At 35.4% G+C, this 18,462-nt stretch overlaps 1 protein-coding gene across 18 annotated transcripts in view; it reads left to right on the top strand.

Annotated features, from left to right (window-relative positions):
• The window catches only part of shi (dynamin-1 shibire), a 367,093-nt gene that overhangs the window by 213,767 nt on the left and 134,864 nt on the right, over positions 1 to 18,462 (top strand). For all 18 annotated transcript variants that reach the window (XM_067110075.1, XM_067110066.1, XM_067110067.1 and 15 more), the window contains 3 exons: positions 3,266 to 3,425; positions 6,978 to 7,109; positions 11,526 to 11,645. In XM_067110075.1, the coding sequence (XP_066966176.1) occupies positions 3,266 to 3,425; positions 6,978 to 7,109; positions 11,526 to 11,645 (412 nt within the window). The remainder of the gene's footprint in view (positions 1 to 3,265; positions 3,426 to 6,977; positions 7,110 to 11,525; positions 11,646 to 18,462) is intronic.

Below are 18,462 nucleotides of genomic sequence, written 5' to 3' on the forward strand. Positions count from 1 at the left end.
CTCCTTGATAGTCTTAATTTGTTATTGTAACCAAGGTAGAGAGAGTATTAACACACTGCAGAATTTATTATTTTACAGTGCTTTGCAGTAGTTTAGTGGATTTCTTGGTTGTATCTTGTATGTAAACCTTTTTTTCTTCTAAGTGCATGATTTATGAGATACATTTGGCTGATTTCCTCAATTGCATCTTGTTTACATTTTTTTTTGAGATATAAACTGTTAACATTTAAATTTATCACGATATGCTGAATGTTTTTAATTAGTGCCCAGAATGTTTCCTTTTGAAATGAATTCCCAGGCTGTTAAGTGTACTTTTCAAGGAATAATTTCTGGTTATCAGTTTTAGGTTAAGGAATATGCTTGGTTCTTGAAGCCAGCAAAGTGATCTGATGTTAGGTTTTATTTGCTATTTTTGCCTTTTCTACATGGGACATATAGAGACTAAGAAGAACAGTCAGGTATATGAAGTTAAGGCCTCTCTTTAAAGATTTGTTGACAGAAGCTCCCTTACTTAAGAACATTTGACTTAGGGGTTTTCAAAATTATGATCGTATGATAGCCAGATTCATTTGGTAGCATTTCTTAATTTTTTTAAATGAATCTTACCTCTATTACGATAGCTGTATTCCCCACATCCAATAGGGAATATAGTTATCATAATAGAAGGTATTTAAGAAATAAATTTTATTATAAAAATTTTAATTTTTTATCTGTTCCTCTGCACGTAATATTTAGTACAATATTTTTGTGACGTTAGGTAATTGCAGCCAGCTGCAATATCCATTCAGCTACACTTTCAATTTCTTTTATGTAATGGCCATGAAAAAAATGTATAGACAACTTCATGTTTAAATAAATTATATTTCCTCAGTATGTAGTCATTTTGCATTGTAGTTTCACAGTTTACTTCAAGGTGGCATTTGTGTGACTGTCATTATTGGTTATTGGACTAGAGCTTTGTCTGGCTCTGTATTTTATAATCACTAATTGTATTTTACATTGTGCAATAAGTTAGTCAGCATATAATTATAAACTAGGCTTTTTTTATAAATGAATTTAGGGAAAGCTTCCTCTTTCCTCTTTTTTGCTACTTTTCCTTGCAGTCTGTGTAAAGGCAGTCAGTCCTAGTAAGTGGTTTGAATGTACTGAAGGTAGCTTGATAGGTTAAGCTGAACAAAGCTTCTTGGCCAGTCTAGCTTAAGCTGAAAGAAAATTTCAGTATTCAGTGAATTTTCAACATGGTTTTTTCTACTTGAAGGGGTTTTCATAAAATGCAATCCCCTCTTAAATAGAGGAGCATCTGTACATGAAAAGAGAGTATTTCATGTTGTGATCTTAGAATGAGTCTGTTTATTTATTTTTCATTTTTATATTTTCTGCTTAGTCAACTTAAAGTTAAGAATTTTTTCATTCCTTTGGTATTACACTATTTATGTAAGACATAATTTCATATACTGATAATTTCATATCTCTGGAAATCTCTCAGTCTTAATGAACTAACGAGATGAAAATTTTGTGCGTGCGTGTGTGTGTGTGTATGCATGCATGCTTACTTTTTCAAGAAGAAAATATGGTAAAGATGATTGGAACCTGCGCTTTTCAACAAGGAAAATATTGGTATTTTAAAATGGAAAATGTCACGCTAGTTGAAGTTCATGGAAGGACAGTATTCTGGGCACGGGTTAAGAGGTTTTTCATATTTACAAGCAGCACACAAAGAGAAAATTGGTTAATAAAATGCCCTAAGATTTTAAGTGATAATAAATTATGCTTACATTAATTTCACAGTTGACTACTCCAGAAATATGCTAATTCACGATTTGTAAATTAATGAATTAATGCTGAATAGTTATTAGTGCATTTTGATGTTTTGTGACAGGTTCTTAAGATATTCTAATACCAAGTAATTCATAAGTTTATCATTTTATTATTGTTAGTATAATCAGCTTAAAAAACTAAATTATACACATGTAGAATATTTTATTTTTTATAAGGATCTCTTTTACCTAATAAAGTTATGCCTAATACTTGATTGATTTTCATGTCTACAAAACTTCTAGAATGCAGTAAAATCCTAGGATTTGTAGTAATGCTAACTTTAATTTGGCACAGATTATTTTATTGCAATATTTAACCCTGACTGACATAGAATTGGTGCCAGTGAGAAACAGTAAAATTGCTGTAGGTTTGGTTGATTATCTCAAGACCTTGACAAGTTAACATTTTGCAAGTTGATAGAAAATGTGGTTGTTAGGTAGCTTTATTTTATTATTTGAAGAGGTAATTAACTGATGCTTGCTGTTGAATTTGCTTACAGTACATATTTTCAGAATTGGAGCTAATTATAGACTTAATATTACTACTGTGATAATAGCAGTTTAAAAAGGCACTTGTTCTCTTTATTTTTTTTTTATTTTTTTGGTAAATTTTTACTCCCAGTTAAGGTTGTAAGTCAGTGTATTTTACATAAGTGTTTCATAAAACTGAAATTGTGTTTTTTTATAATTTTTTCTTTAGAATAAGCAGCATTGTTCCCAATCATTTTTTTTTTTTTATTTAAAAAAAATTTGCAGATGTTCTCAAGTGGACGTTGCTTACAATGATATAAATGGTTGTGACTGTTCTTGTAGAATTGAATTTTTTTTAAATTTTGGTTTATGTATGAAGAGAAGTCTGGAAAACTGTTCAGAGACTTTACTTTCAATGAATGATGTTTTGTCATATCTAAAGTTTTGAAGCAGACATTAAGTAATTGTGGGTCTCGTTTTCAGGAAATTATTTTTATTTTGACTTTGTGAAAAAAGATTGTAGTCTATAGCAAAATTATTTTTATAGGATTAATACTGTAATTGGGAAAACCTTAAAGTGTAGAGTAAGTGGGTGAGGCTATATAATCCGCACAAATATTTTATTTCTGAGGGTTAGGTTCCTTGCACTTGATACTGTGATGAAAGGAAGTTTTACTTATTTGTTTTAACTTGAGTCATTTTGTTATAGGATTTCTAGTCTTGCTATACATGTTAAGAATTTTGACACACTTAGTTTCATTGAGCTGGGGAAGTAAGCTGTACACAAATATCACAGGACACTGAGTGATAAATAGCAAGACAAGAGAGAGAGAGAATGAGTGCCTACTAAAATTTCTAAATTTCTTCAGAATTTTTGTAAGTCCTGAAGATTTGTCTTTAGTCCATTATTTATTGTAAGACTTGAAAGAAATTACCGAGTTGTGAATACAGTCTAATTTTTGTTCTTTATTCATTAGTGCCCAGCAAACTTCAGAGACATCAAGCAAGTCAGGTCGCAAGCTTGGCAACCAGGTCATCCGAAAAGGTTATATGTCCATCTCCAATCTGGGTTTCATGAAAGGTGGCTCACGAGATTACTGGTTTGTCTTAACTTCAGAATCACTCTCCTGGTTCAAGGTAAGTAACGTTTAAAAACTTCTTTTACTTAGCTTTAGCTGAGAAATTTCTTTCAATTGTTATGTTAACTTGTAATGTCTTATTTTTTTAATATGAGCAAGTGAGAGTTGATTATGGCACTCATTCTTTTTATGTATTCTGTTGGACATTAAAGGGCCATAAGTGTTCAATAAGTAATCATTGTAATGGATTATTGATTACCATTTACATCACTAAAGATTTGTAGGGTTATCATTCTCACAATAGTGTTTAATTTTAAGATATTAGGTATCTCATCTGTTTCATTGTGAGATAGGAAGATTTTAATGCTTGTATGTAGGATATTAAGATTAGGATGCTGCAGTTGTATATCATCGAAAAGTTATGGTGCACAAATTTTTATGACTTCTGTAGATTTTAGTGAGCTATTTTTACTTGATTTTTTTACTATAGAAAGGGCAGAGCTTACAAGAAGGTTTTTGGAACAGAAGAAATTAAGGTTAATCCTAGAACATGGCCCTGTAAAATTAGTTTTTCAAAATTTTTATATAAATTGCTTTATGGGGAGTATCATCTAATGTACGTTGGATGTGTCTCTTGCTACCCAAAAGATCGTCAACCACTGATGTAATGTTTCCCTTGTTCTGAAGATTTCCATCCATTGCCTGGTAAAGATGCTGTCACAAGTTTTTTATTTGGTTTAGATCTATTACTTGTTTGGTAATGTAGGTAGAGTATTTCTGGATTTTTGTAAAGCCTTTCCTTCACAGTAGAGGAGTCAAGCATAATTCAGTGGGTAGCGGATGTTCAAATCCATTACAGGTACTTGGACTTAATCCATTTTGTCTGAATGCCGAATCTCCTAGTACCGTACAAATTTTTCCCTTGAGGAATAATATAAATTTGATTAATCCTTTCCAGGCCCTATAAAATGCAAAAGATAAAAGTATTTCAACTTTATTTTAACAAGCCTAGCATGCAGAGATCATAAAAAAATAGGTGAAGTAAATGCAAATTTATTCTTGCCTTACCTGTACTAAGAGTTGATGGCATATGTGGAATGTGAAGAGCTGTTATTGCTTGGATGGAAAGTCACCTTCCATGAAAATGGCAGGCAGTGACGCTTGTTTTTGCCTTTACAGTATTTTAAAATTTTACAAAAATAAGATACATTGCCATTCAGTATGTTTATTACATGGTTTGCTACAGCTTTGTCAGGGTGATATTTTTTCAAGGAGACTTAACAGTTGCTCTTTTATTTATGGAGAGAGAACATCCTCTACTTTTATTCATACTTACTCTGGTTTGTCATCGTCATCATCTCTAACCTTCTTAGGCCCTATGATGGCTTACTTGCTCTAAAACTACCAAAAATAACACGAACACAAGAAATTTTAGCAGGGTTGTGCACTGAACAACAGCTACGGCACTGAGCTCTTAACTTTGTTTCAACTGGAAGCTAAACACGTGAAGTGCCCAATCCAGTACGTTCTTTTCGCTCATCATTGTTTATCCTGAGGCCAAGCAAAATGTACAAACGTGGAGCAATCTTTTTGTCCAAAAAAAGTCTGTTGACCAAATTGTATGAATAATTGAGAGCAGTCAGAGTACTGAGGTATAACTGTAATTATAAGAGAGCTCTCAGTTAAGTGAAATGCAGCCAGCTGCCTAAAACACAGTATTTGAATTCCTGGAGCTTTGCTAATATTCAGCTCACATTGGTCTTCAGCATACCTTGGTGGTGGTTAAACGTGCTGCCATTCTCAGATCAAGCGTAATGTTGGAATGTGGAGTTCATCATATCAAAAGCGTGACGCTTGATAAGTAATTTTTATTTGTCTTAGAATTGGTCACTCTCAAGTGACCCATTGATATCCGATGAAAAGCCCATATTATTAATTTAATATATGTATAAAAGTAGAGTAATGCTAAAAGTTGAAGATTTTTGCAAACAGCCAAAATATAATAGACAACAAATGTCAAATTTTGGAAACAAATGAAAGAAAATTTTCTCACTCCATTTCCATTTGTCATAAAATATGTAAGGAGTTTCAGAACTACTTATAAATAACATTTCCTTTGAATCAGCCCTGTTGGATGTACATAAATTAGCTCAGTGGCTTGGTGAAAGTGCATACTCCTTTGAGGATGGGGAGTGGGGCAGTCAAATTAGTCTGTATCTCGCTAATTGAGCAAAAATGCATAGCAATAATTTTCTTAGATTTCTCTGTGTAACTTTGTACTTCATGTTTCATTAATGAATTTGGTTTCATAGTAAAGCTAGAGTTGAAATTTATACGTTCAAAAATGCCAAAAAGTCATAAAATTGAAATGAGTAAAAGTTAGTGGTATTGGAACATATTAAAAAAAAAAAAAACACGGTCAAAGAAAAGACACATCCAGTATTTGTTCCTGGGTTTAAAAGTGTGAAAAACTGCCTTTCCATTGATATAAAATTAATTACTTAGAGGATGAGATAGTGAAGCAAATGTCCCAGGCTTTAATGACAGGACATCAAAGCTTTGGAAGCCTTACACCTGAACTGTTGACCTAACAAACTGTAATAAGGCCTTTTTTTCCCCTGATCAGTAATGCCACCTCAACTTGAGATGGAAGTCCAATCCTCTCAATACGCAATGTAATCCGTGAACAAATGGGACTTTAAATGCACGAAACATTAAAAGTGGGTCTCATTTGGTGCTAAGCATATAGGTATGCAAGCCTTATCATGTATTAAATATATTTCTATGGCAGCGTCATTGTTTTGCAAACAGTTAGAGCACAAATAACCTAAATACAACAGCAATAAAAGGCTTACCAATTTGGAATATCTTGAGATTATGCGCCAGAAAAGATGAAAGGTCAGGTAAAATATAATTTTTTATGTTAATCCCAAGTAGAAGTCAGTAGTAATTTGAGAAATATAGCAGAGTAGGTGGAGCAGAAAACTTAAAGTTGTATTTAATAGGGAAGTTAATTCTAAAACATGAAGTCAGCTGTGAACCAACTAAACATAGCTTTAAAGAAAATACAGTTGAGCCTATCCTTTGTTAACGGGCTAGAACTTAGACACCAGAAAGTACAAAAGTTGCCAAAATTTACAGGAAATGCCAATAAAGCATATTATGGTAACCACACCACTGAATTACTGTAACTTGAAAGGTTGGTCAGCAGCTTTACAGTGCTGAATTTCCTTTCTTGTTGAACGAAAGAAAGCCTTTGACCCACAAAAGTGCAGTATTGACAGACTACCTTAGGGAAAACAAATAAAAATGCTTATCTTGTGTGCAAAACTTAGAAATTAACCAGGGAAAGAAAGTTTGAGTAAATAAAAAAGAGGTATCTGAGAGATTTAAAGTGTGTAGTGAATTGTCACCCAGATCTGAAGGATATGACTGCCACTGTCTTTAAAAAGGACTTAAATGTCTTGTACTGTATACAGTCTTGACATTGAAATTTGATAAATTATGAGGAATGGGTTTGATGTGAAAAATATTATATGTCGAAGAATGCGCAATATTTTCATTAGTGGTACCACTGATAATTGATGATTTTCCATTATCAAACTTACAGGATGAAGAAGAAAGAGACAAGAAGTACATGCTTATGTTGGATGGCTTGAAAATTAAAGATATTGAGCAAGGTTTTATGTCTCGCCGTCATGTGTTTGCTCTCTACAATCCTGATCAGAGGAATGTATACAAGGTAAGTGGTTACCTGGAACCATATTATAAGATATTATGAAAACTGAAGTTTTATTTGTGTAGAATCTGCATGTCATTAAGCTTACATTATATAGTAAGTACTGAAATTTTATTATACAGAATATAAGATTTCCATGATTTGCATTTCATTGCTAGGATTTCTCTAAAGGGGTCAGATAGCCGATGAGTTATATGGACAGTTTCCAAGTGAACTCCAATTGTATATTAGGAAATTTCTATTTTTATAAAGTCCATGTTTTTACATTTGACAAAAGTAGAGACCAGCCTATTAACACTGATTATATTTTTTCTGTTTTTACCAATAAGTTAAGTAGTGATTCAGCTGTGCCTTTCTAGTTTACCATGTGGATGTCACTTTTTCCTATTGCTTTTATGTGTTAACCTCACAAACGAGTAACTGTGTTACCAAGGTAACAGAAATATCCTACCTTGTTTATTGTTATTTCACCTTAAATCAACTGGGCAAAAGAAATGCCTTAGTTGATTTTAACTTTGCCATTTTTAGCATCTCCTGAGACATTTGGTAGTTGGTGTTACTCCTTACCCCACAGACTTTAACCAGTGTTGTGGGTGGGGAACATCAAAGAGCAATTATTACATGCTTTTCTTTAACTTGACTTCTGCTTGTATGTCTGTCTGTTTGTTTGGATCAAAACTTGTATCTCAATTTTCAACCTGTTCCCTTTGGCCGATGGACTTGAAATTTTGCATGGTTACTCAGTCCTGGTGACAATACAACCTTAAATGATCGGTAGGTCAGCAGTGACCTCTAGTGACCCTACAGTGACCTCTCATAGTATCTCAGGATTTGTATGAAACTCTTTGGATTTTTCATACCTTCTCTGACTCTGTAGAATAAGTTACTATATATTTCTGTGTATAAGACAACCTTTAGATAAGACGAGGCAAAAAATTATGGCAAATTTTCATGAATTTATCTCATAGCTGTAGTATAAGACGACTGCTAAATTACAAAACCATCTGAGTATAGGCTAGCTTTTGGTTATGACCTAATTTTGAAGCTGATTTTAAGGGGGTCTTATCATACATGAGATATAAAATAAGGGTATGTGGTATTCACATATTAGTGTCGTTTTATAAAATATTGATATGGTTTTTAGCTGGGGTCTTGTTAGATCAATGAGGTATACTAGGGATATTGTGCGACTTACCTTAGGTAACAAAAAATCTAGACTCTGTGAAATCATAAAGCTGCTTACCGATGTACTGTAACCACTTTCTCTCTCTCTCTCTCTCTCTCTCTCCTCGAATAAATTCACTCTCTTGAGATTTAAGTAAGGCCAACTGCCCACATCTCTGTCTCTCCAAATAATTCATGAATAATTCCACTTTTGAGATGTAAATAAGGCCAGCTGCCCATATCTCTCACTCTCTCCCCGAATAATTCCACTCTTGAGATATAAGTAAGGCCAACTGCCCCCCCTCTCTCTCTCTCTCTCTCTCTCTCTCTCTCTCTCTCTCTCTCTCTCTCTCTCTCTCTCTCTCTACTGCATATATCCTTCAAAGAAATATGGATTACTGTATGTAAACATAAAAATATACTAAAATTCCATCATCGGTTGTTACAGTTTTTTTATTGCTTTGACATAGGCATTGTGACAACACGATATGGGCTCGAGGGATTAGAAGTAGCCAATAACAGAGCTTTTAGTAGCAACCCCCTCTCTCCATGACGATACGCTATTGGCCGGAGGGACTGACAGTAGCTAATAACTTGTAACAACCCCCCCCCCCCTTTTCGCCCTCCTTGATGACATGCTATTGGCAGGAAGGTTGGGAATTTAACCAACCACAAAGCTTGTATCTCACGGGGTTTGCATACACTTAAAGGAGGTTGAGTAGTATTTTTTAACAAATTTGTGAGAGATGGTGAGGACTAACCACATGTGTATGATAAATAAATGACTTACCTAATAATAAGTGCTAATTTTCAAATAATATTAAGATTAAATAACAACATACTGTAATTACAATATTTATTCATTTTTAAAGTAAATTATTTCAATTTTCAAACATGCCCAAATCTTTGAAATTATGGGGGAGGGTTGAACTGTTAAATATGTCAAATTACTTGACATTTCTGACCAAGGGAAGATGATCAATTTCTCTCTCTCTCTCTCTCTCTCTCTCTCTCTCTCTCTCTCTCTCTCTCTCTCTCTCTCTCTCTCTCTCTTTTTCTCTTTTTCTCTTTTTCTTTCACGCCAAAAGGTAGAATGGGAAATGGATAGATATATAAATAGATACATAGTTCAGCCTTTCACCCTCTCAGAAAAAGATACTGCTAATTTGGATCTCTTTACCTATGCACACTGTATGTGTGTGTGTGTTCATAGTGTTTTAAAAATGCATAAAGATAGTAGTACATCTTTGGAAGACAAAGAAAAGAAAAATTTTGTCAGTTGCAGTAAAGAGAAATGATTAACATTCCTTGAGAGATTAAAGAGAGAAATTCTCTCTCTCTCTCTCTCTCTCTCTCTCTCTCTCTCTCTCTCTCTCTCTCTCTCTCTCTCTCTCTGGCTGGAAAAGGGTACTAATCTTTAAGATAACTTTGAAATGGTAATGATAATATAATTTCAAAGATTAATACAGTAATAATAGGATAATAATTTAAGCTATATTTGATGTAGGATGATACTTAAAGTAAAAATGGGCACTGTAGTTCTGTAAAGTTCCAAGTCTTTTATTTCTGGTAGATAAGCAGTGAGGCAGTCTCTCTCTCTCTCTCTCTCTCTCTCTCTCTCTCTCTCTCTCTCTCTCTCTCTCTCTCTCTCTCTCTCTCTCTCTCTGGCTCCAAAACAACAGAATGGTAAAATTTTGGAGGGTATTTTATGAAAGACATTAAAAATGCAGGTTACGTCATTTTCCAGATACCCATAGGATACTCAAAGGATTAAAAGTAAGGTTTTCTTATGATTTTCAACGATTATTTCAGTTTACAACGATTTTCTGCTTACAACGCGTCATCAGAACAGAACCCCAGTCGTAAACTGAAGACTGCCGTATATATATATATATGCAGGCAGTTCCCGCTAACCAGCTGCATCAATTAATGGCGTTTTGTGTTACAGCACTTGGGTAGCGATGTTGTTAGCTGGATTTTCGGCGCCGATCTCCAGTTAACGACACTGTTAGATGAGATTTCGGTGCCAATCTCCAGTTAACAGCACCATTAAGTGGGGATTTTGGCGCAGATCTCACATTAATAAAACTTTGTGATGAGCCATTGACAGTGCATTTACATTTATAGAATATTCAATTACCTTTTGGAAGGGCTGGCAACTGATGCATTTCCAAGATGTTTCCTATAGAATTCTGCTACTCTGTTTTGTTCTTTGCAGGGTATCCTTAATGATGTAAATTCTGTCATAATAGTTCTCAAGAGTTTATTCATTTGCTTTATTTTTTTTGTTCATGTGATTTCAAAATTTAGATTTTGCTTATATGTTTGGGCTATTACCATAATTTTTCTTCTTGCCTGTTGTTGATTGGGGTTTAGTGTTACCACACTAATGAATGCTTAGTCCATTCACATTTTTTCTGTGTATCACAGCAACGGTTACCTTTGGTTCTTGGTTCATCCTTAGCCTGTTGTATAGTTTTGTTTGTGTATTTGGCTATTCCAGCTTATATATCCAATCCTCAGACCTCTAGCAGTGCTGCATTTAAAACTTTTTCTTTGTCAAACCAAGTCTGTTTAGGCTTTCCTCCTTGTATATCGATCCCACTTTGTATTCCAGATAATTGAAGGCAATGTAAGCATTACAAATATGAAATAAAGACACTATATCAGTAAATGAATCCCTTCCCCAAAAGAAAACAAAGATTTGGTACCTGCTTCATTCCTGCGAAGGAAGATGATTGTAAGTTGGTTTCCTTCAACTCGCACACAAACACCAGTAATGGAATTAAATATCCAGAAAAGAATAAAGAACACAAGGGAGGAAAAAAGTCATGTAATTAAAGAATAGGGTGCAATGAATGTGCACACAATTATATATTTTGAGATATTTCTTCCTCCTTTGATGGGGTTCAGATGAATTGAGGGTTTTTGGAATTTCAAGACCAGCTGTAAATTATATTGTCAGTGTTTTTTAGTGCATCGGTAATTGGTCTATTGTGTCAATGGTTTGTATTACAAACCAGTAGAAGTATAATGTTTTAATTTCTTGAATAAACTGACCAACCCATTCTGTGTTAATTTCATATGCACTGTAGTGAATTTGTGCTATTTCGTACTGTGCATCCAGTATTGAGAGATTTTTCTCAAAACCTCTATTATTGTTAACAGGAACTGCTGTTATGTGCCATGAAAATTTACTGGTAATAATATCTAAGCATGTCATACGCACACATTATAGTAGTTTCTTTTAAACAGGACTACAAAGAACTTCAGTTGGGCGTTGAAACTCAGGATGATATGGACTCATGGAAAGCATCATTCCTCCGAGCTGGAGTGTATCCAGAGAAAGTATCAGACTCTGCTAATGGTGAAGAGGTAAGGTGTAAATGTTTGTGAAGTATAGTGGCTTTTTTTTTTTTTTTTTTTTAGAGAACTTCTGTGAATGAAAACTGGTTATTCATTTAACCTTGATATAGATATAGTATTTATTTGCTTTCATTGATTTTTATATCAGGGAGCTTTATTGAACATTTATCATTGGCCTATATATTTTGATTTTAAAAGAGACAGAAATTAAGAACAAGTATAATAATGAATGTTGAGAACAAGCTTGGTAATGACACTGAGTTTTTATTATATTTTACTTGATAGTGAACTACCTAACTTTTTAACTGTTTATTGCTTTACCTAAAACTAACTAGCTATGCAGAATTGTTTTAGGATACTTACTCAGTTTGAGTTAATGCCCTGTTGTTTTTTAAAGACATTTTTATCAAAAAAACTTTCATAACTTAATCAGTTTCTCCCAATTCCAAAAGTAAGTCTGGAGGAATAGGCTTTGGTATCGTAGTTTTGCTGTATGATGTAAGTACCATACTGTGACTGTAAGCATTTTACAAATTTGGTTGGAGACTATGCTAGGGAGTAGAGCAAAAATATTCTTGTATTTGCGACAAATTTTTGACAAATCAAAGAATCTCCATACAGTAATAAAAGCAGACCCATTTGACTTGTGAGATATTGTGATTGTGGGTTTGGATGCATTCAGGTTAGTTTTCTTTTTACTAATGAAATTGTATACAGAATTGTAGATGTAAGGGAAATTGCAATTCTGTTAATGTTTAACCGTCTCAGAGTTTAGCATGGTCTTAGTGAGAGTTGAGGCCAGCTCTGTGAGGAGTCATTGGACAGGTCAAACTATCAGTAATAAATCAAGGGCTGAGGCTAGAGTAAGTTACAGTGTAGATGATGAATGTATTTTTGCGGGGGCAGCAAGCATTATAGTGGTGGTGCTGACACTTTCTACTAAAGCCATAAAGGATGTGACTGTTGTGGTCAAGAGTCATTTGTATATCCTCATTGAGCTACCCTAGTTTGGTTCTTGTCAATCAAGAGCGAGTTCCCAGGGTCTTCGTAGAAAGCATTAGCATTACATGTCTGCTTCCTGCCCAACACACAGCTGTCATCTCCACTGTAACTTGGTCTAACTTTAATCCACATTTAAATCATGCTTGACTTTGAGATGTAGAAAAACATAAACATAAAATTGTACATTTCCCCAGTATACAAAGTTCCTTGTAATTTCAGTATTAAAATTAAAACCTACTTGAATATGTCCATTCTCTACAATAAATGAAATGTCAGATTTATTACAAATTAAATTCTGTTGAAGCAGCAGTTATCTTTAATGAAACAAGTCTGTAAGGGTCTCTGCCCAAAATATATATATATATATATATATATATATATATATATATATATATATATATATATATATATATATATATATATATATATATATATATATATATATATATATATATTTATTTTTTTTTTTTTTTTTTTTTTTTTTTTTTTCCCATTTGACTGGGTGGTTTTTATAGTTTGGGGTTCTGGGTTGCATCCTGCCTCCTTAGGATTCCATCACTTTTCTCACTATGTGCACTGTTTCTAGTAGCACACACTTCTGCACAAATCTTGGAACTACTTCGGCATCTAGTTTTTCCAGATTCGTTTTCAGGGATCTTGGGATCGTGCCTAGTGTTCCTATGATTATGGGTGCAGTTTCCACTGGCATATCCTATATCCTTCTTATTTCTATTTTCAGGTCTTAATACTTAGCAGTTTTTTCTCTTTCTTTCTCATCTACTCTGGTGTCCCATGGTATTGTGACATCAGTGAGATATTTTCTTCTTGATTTTGTCAATCAACGTCACGTCTGGTCTGTTGGCACTTATCACCCTATCTGTTCTGAGGATCTTTGCCTGATCATTTTTTATCACTCCTACAGGTTGGTGTTCATACCACTTATTATTGCAAGTTAGCTGGTGTTTCTTGCACAGGCTCCAGTGGAGAGCTTTTGCTACTGAATCATGCCTCGTTTTGTACTGGTTCTGTGCAAGCGCCGGACATTGGCTTGCTATGTGGTTTATGGTCTCGTCTTTCATATTGCACTTTCTGCATATGGGTGAGATATTATTTCCATCTATTGTTCTTTGAACATATCTGGTTCTTAGGGCCTGATCTTGCTGTTTTAACATTCCTTCTGTTTCCTTCTTGAGTTCTCCCATCTTTAACCATTGCCATGTTTCATCGCTGGCCAGTTCTTTAGTCTGTCTCATGTACTGTCCGTGCATTGGTTTCTTGTGCCATTCCGTTGTTCTGTTTTTCATTCTCCTGTCTCTGTATATTTCTGGGTCTTTGTCTACTTTTATCAGTCCTCCTTCCCATGTACTCCTCAGCCACTCATCTTCACTGGTTTTCAGATATTGCCCCAGTGCTCTGCTCTCGATATTGACGCAGTCCTCTATGCTTAGTAGTCCTCTCAACCTTTCCTTTAGTGTTATGTATGCTCTGTCTGTATTTGTTCTTGGGTATAGTACTTCATGTATTGTCATGTGTTTCTCAGTTTTCTGGTCTATGCTGCAGAGTTCAGCCTTTGTCCACTCCACAACTCTTGTGCTGTATCTGATTACTGGCACTGCCCATGTGTTATGGCTTTCATCATGTTTCCAGCATTGAGTTTTGACTTGAGTATTGCCTTAAGTCTCTGCATATATTCTTTCCTGATTGTGTCCTTCATCTCTTGGTGTTTTATATCCTCTCCTATTATTCCCAGGTATTTGTATGCTGTCTCATATATGTGTTTGATGCTATTCCTATCTAGTAGTTTTATGCCTTTAGTCCTTGTCGCTTTGCCTTTTTGTAAGTTGACCAAGGTGCATTTTTGTATTCCAAACTCCATCCTGATGTCTCCAGATGCAATCCTTACAGTCTGATTAGGGTATCTATTTCCTTGATGCTCTTGCCATACAGTTTGATGTTGTCCATGAACATCAGATGGTTACTTATGTTACCTCCTTTCTTGAGTTGGTGACCAACATCCATCTTCTGCAGTACTTTTGTCATGGGAATCATGGCTACTATGAAGAGAAGTGGGGACAGTGAGTCACCTTGAAAGATCACCTCTCTTGATGTTAACCTCTGTTAGTCTTATCACATAGCTTGTAAGTACTGTATTCTAGTTGTGCATTGTATTTTTTAGGAGGCAGATGGTGTTTTCCTCTGTCCCATACATTTTCAGGCATTCTATTAGCCACGTGTGTGGTATCATGTCAAAGGCTTTCTTGTAGTCAGTCTGTGTTATGTTTAGGTTGATTCTTCTTGTCGTACTATTCATTACCATTTTGTCTATCAGGTGCTGTTTTTTGTGGCCCTATACTTCCTTGTGCAGCCTTTCTGTTTGTGGGGGATGGTGTTTGTATCCTCTAGGTATGGCCTTTCACTGATGATAACTTTAAGTAATTTACACATTATTAATAGGCAGGTGATAGGCCTGTAGTTATTTGCTATATTTCCCTTATTCTTGTCTTTCTGTACTAAGGATGTTCTCCCTGTGGTCATCCATTTGGGTGCATGGTGGTTTGTGATACAATGCTGGAGTTGTTCTGCTGTTTGTGGGTGTAGGGTCTTGAAGTTTTTGAGCTTCTTTATCTTCCTTACTTGGTCTGCCAGCCTCTGTTCTGTTTGACGGGTGTTATTTCTCTCATTCCAGATGTTGACCAATCTTCCTCTGTATCCTCTTTGTGTCGGGTTGCTTCTGATGTAGCATCTCCATATTTCCTTATTTTCTTCTCTTGTCCATTTTTTCTGGTTTGCCTCTGTAGCTTCAGTCTCTGGTTGCTGGTTACTGTCGTTGTGGTGGCCAGTTGCTGGATGATGACCTCCAAGTACCTGACCATCCTCCCTGTCAATTGGGCCGTATACCTGGCTGCCGGACAAAGCTCCTCTGTGGCCAGAAGTTCCATTTACGTCGTTATCGTTTAATCTTTCATTTCTTTCCATCATTGCTGAGTTCTGCTATTTAACCCATAGCTGGACCCTACCTCATCGAGAATAGGTACTCGTTTATAGCAGAGTAGACTGAGGAAATTGTGGTAAAGATTCTTTCCCAAGGAATCAATGCCGAAGAGAGTGGTCACCCAGTCCATTGAAAAACTAAACCACTCTGACACGTCGCCCATTTATTATTATTATTATTATTATTATTATTGTTATTATTTTTATTATTATTATTAAACTACAGAGAACATCCATGTGCTGTATAGTTGGAGAAATAAGACCTGTCTTGTCTTCTATTAAATCTTTGATGTTTTTGAGGTGAAACTTTCCTTCCATCATTAGCTTTATCTGCGGCTACTTGGCGCAGGTTCAACAAGTATTAAAATTGAAACAATAGTTAATTAGCAAAACGCTCCCAATAGTTACTCTCCCACCCTTTAGGGGGTGGGGGTAAGACAGCAAGTGTTATGGTTGATCAGTTGTCTCTTGTTGGTGAAATTGGCCAGATGTGTAGACAAGTGCTCTAAAGGTGTGGTCGTCAGTAGAAATGAGTTCTCATTAACTGCAAGAAGTTTTTGGGTAACCAGAAGGGATTTAAGTAATTTCTGTCCCCTTAGGTAAGCCTTCTCTAGCTGATATTAAAAGGCAGGGGAGTATAAATTTGGTACCTTGGTAGCCATTTTCAGAACTTTAGCCTCTGAACATTGGAGAGGAATACTGTATGGTACATATGCCTCTGTTGTTTCCTGGTTGACTGTATGTTTGGTGGACACGGTAAATCATCCGGGGCAGGTACTCTCCCATGATTGACTTTTCCCTATAGGTTGCATGCATTTACGAGGTTGTTTGGCAACCCCTTTTTGATATCTTTGCGGATGAGCTGAATCATTCTCCCCCCAATTCCAGGCCCTCAAGCCTGGGCATTAGACGTTGGGATTCAGGTTTAGACAAACCTATCTGTGTATGCCTTCCCTATGTTACCGTTGTTGAAGGGGGTTCTCTAGCGTTTAGGACTATACTTACGAACAAGTTACATTCTGAACGGCTGTTTGTAAGTTCATTTTGTTCGTAAGTTCAACTTGGTAGTATACGCAAAGTCAATACATACAGCACTATTTATGTTTTTTCATACTCAAACCCAATACTAGTATTGTTACTGATTTTATAGGGCATTTTATTAATAAAAATATATAAAACCCAACAATAAACAAATTATGATAACACAGTAAAGTACATGTACAGTGTCTTCCCTTTGAAACTACTGTTGTAGGCTTGTCGTGATGGATGATGAGAGGGGGAGGGTGGTGTGGAATTAATACAGGGGTGATGGGTCATCAACATCTTTGTTTTCTTCAATTTATTTTGCAAAGATTCCTTCAGGAAGGAGTTCTTAAACTTCCTCTTCATATGGGGAGGAAGCAGTCATTGGCGGTGGGGAGGCTCTAGATGTTGAAGGCACTGGTTTAAAGAATTTGTGTATGGAAGTTTGCATTGTTTTTATTTTCTTTTCATCATATATAATGCAATAACACTGGAAAGCATCATTGGTTGTAGTTGCTACTTTTGAGAATCTCTCAACCGTGGGGTCCTTCTCAAAAATAGTAAACACTTTTTCTAGAAGAGAGAACTTCTCGGCCATCAATTTTGTTTCAAACTTCTTTAAGGGAACAACTTGTTGTTGTTCATTTTCTTCTGTTTTATACATTTCTTCCAGTTCCATCAATTCCTCATTTGTCAACTCCTCTGAATGACTATCAGACACCTCTTGAAAGTCCTCTTCCCCTATGTCAAGCTGCAACTTTTCACTTATGTCAACAAGACTGTTAAGGATTCCTTTTTCCTCCTCCTCTTGATCGAAGCCTTTGAAGTCATATACAAACTGGATATAAGGCCTTCTGTACTCCATTCATGTTGTCACTTACTTCACACCTTGTAGCATCAATGTTCTTTACACAGTTGTAAATGTAGCCCTTCCAGAAGTCACGTAAGGTCACATCTGTCATTTATCTTCTTTAATGCTTGCCTTTACCTACAGCGAGTGTAATATTTTTTTAAATTTGCTATTATGCCCTGATCCGTTGGTTGAATGAGTGAAGTTGTGTTGAGGATAAACAAACAACTTGAACATCTGGATGAAAATCATCTAAGTGCAGTGGGTGACCAGGGGCATTATCCAAAATTAAGAGAATCTTGATAGGAATGTTATTCTCTCTGTAGTACAGTTTGACTTTGGTGATAAAGTGATGAAAAAACCAGTCCTCAAATAACAGGAAAGGCCACCCAGGCTTTCTTATTGGACATCCAGATTACGGGTAGAGAACTTTTTGTGATATTTTTCAGTGCCCTTGGATTTCCTGAATGATAGATGATGATAGGTTTTAACTTCACATCACCTAGCAGTAACATTAGCCTATCCTTCGCCGCCTTAAATCCTGGCATTATATTCTCTTCATGGCTGATGTACGTTTTTTCTGTCATTTTTTTTCCAGAAAAGGCCTGTCTCATTTATATTAAAAATTTGCTTAGGGGTGTAACTTTCCTTATCAATTATTTCCTTGAGTGTCTTGGGGAAATTTTCCGGCTGCTGCTTTGTTGGCACTCGCTGACTCACTGCTTACAGACACATGATGCAAATTGGCTCGTTTTTTGAAGCAATGAAATCATCCATGACTTACAGTAAATGTTTCATCTTTAGCACTTTCGCTAGCCTCAAGTCATTGAAAAGGGTTTTAGCCTTCTCTTGAATGAGCATGAGGCTAAGTGGTACACATCTTTGTCTCTGTTGTTCCATACAGATACCCAAAAGTTTTTCCATTTCTTCTACCACCCTCTCCCTTCTCTTACTTATTAT

Source organism: Macrobrachium rosenbergii, chromosome 10 (genome assembly GCF_040412425.1).
Source record: "Macrobrachium rosenbergii isolate ZJJX-2024 chromosome 10, ASM4041242v1, whole genome shotgun sequence".
Classification (NCBI taxonomy): Eukaryota; Metazoa; Arthropoda; class Malacostraca; order Decapoda; family Palaemonidae; genus Macrobrachium; species Macrobrachium rosenbergii.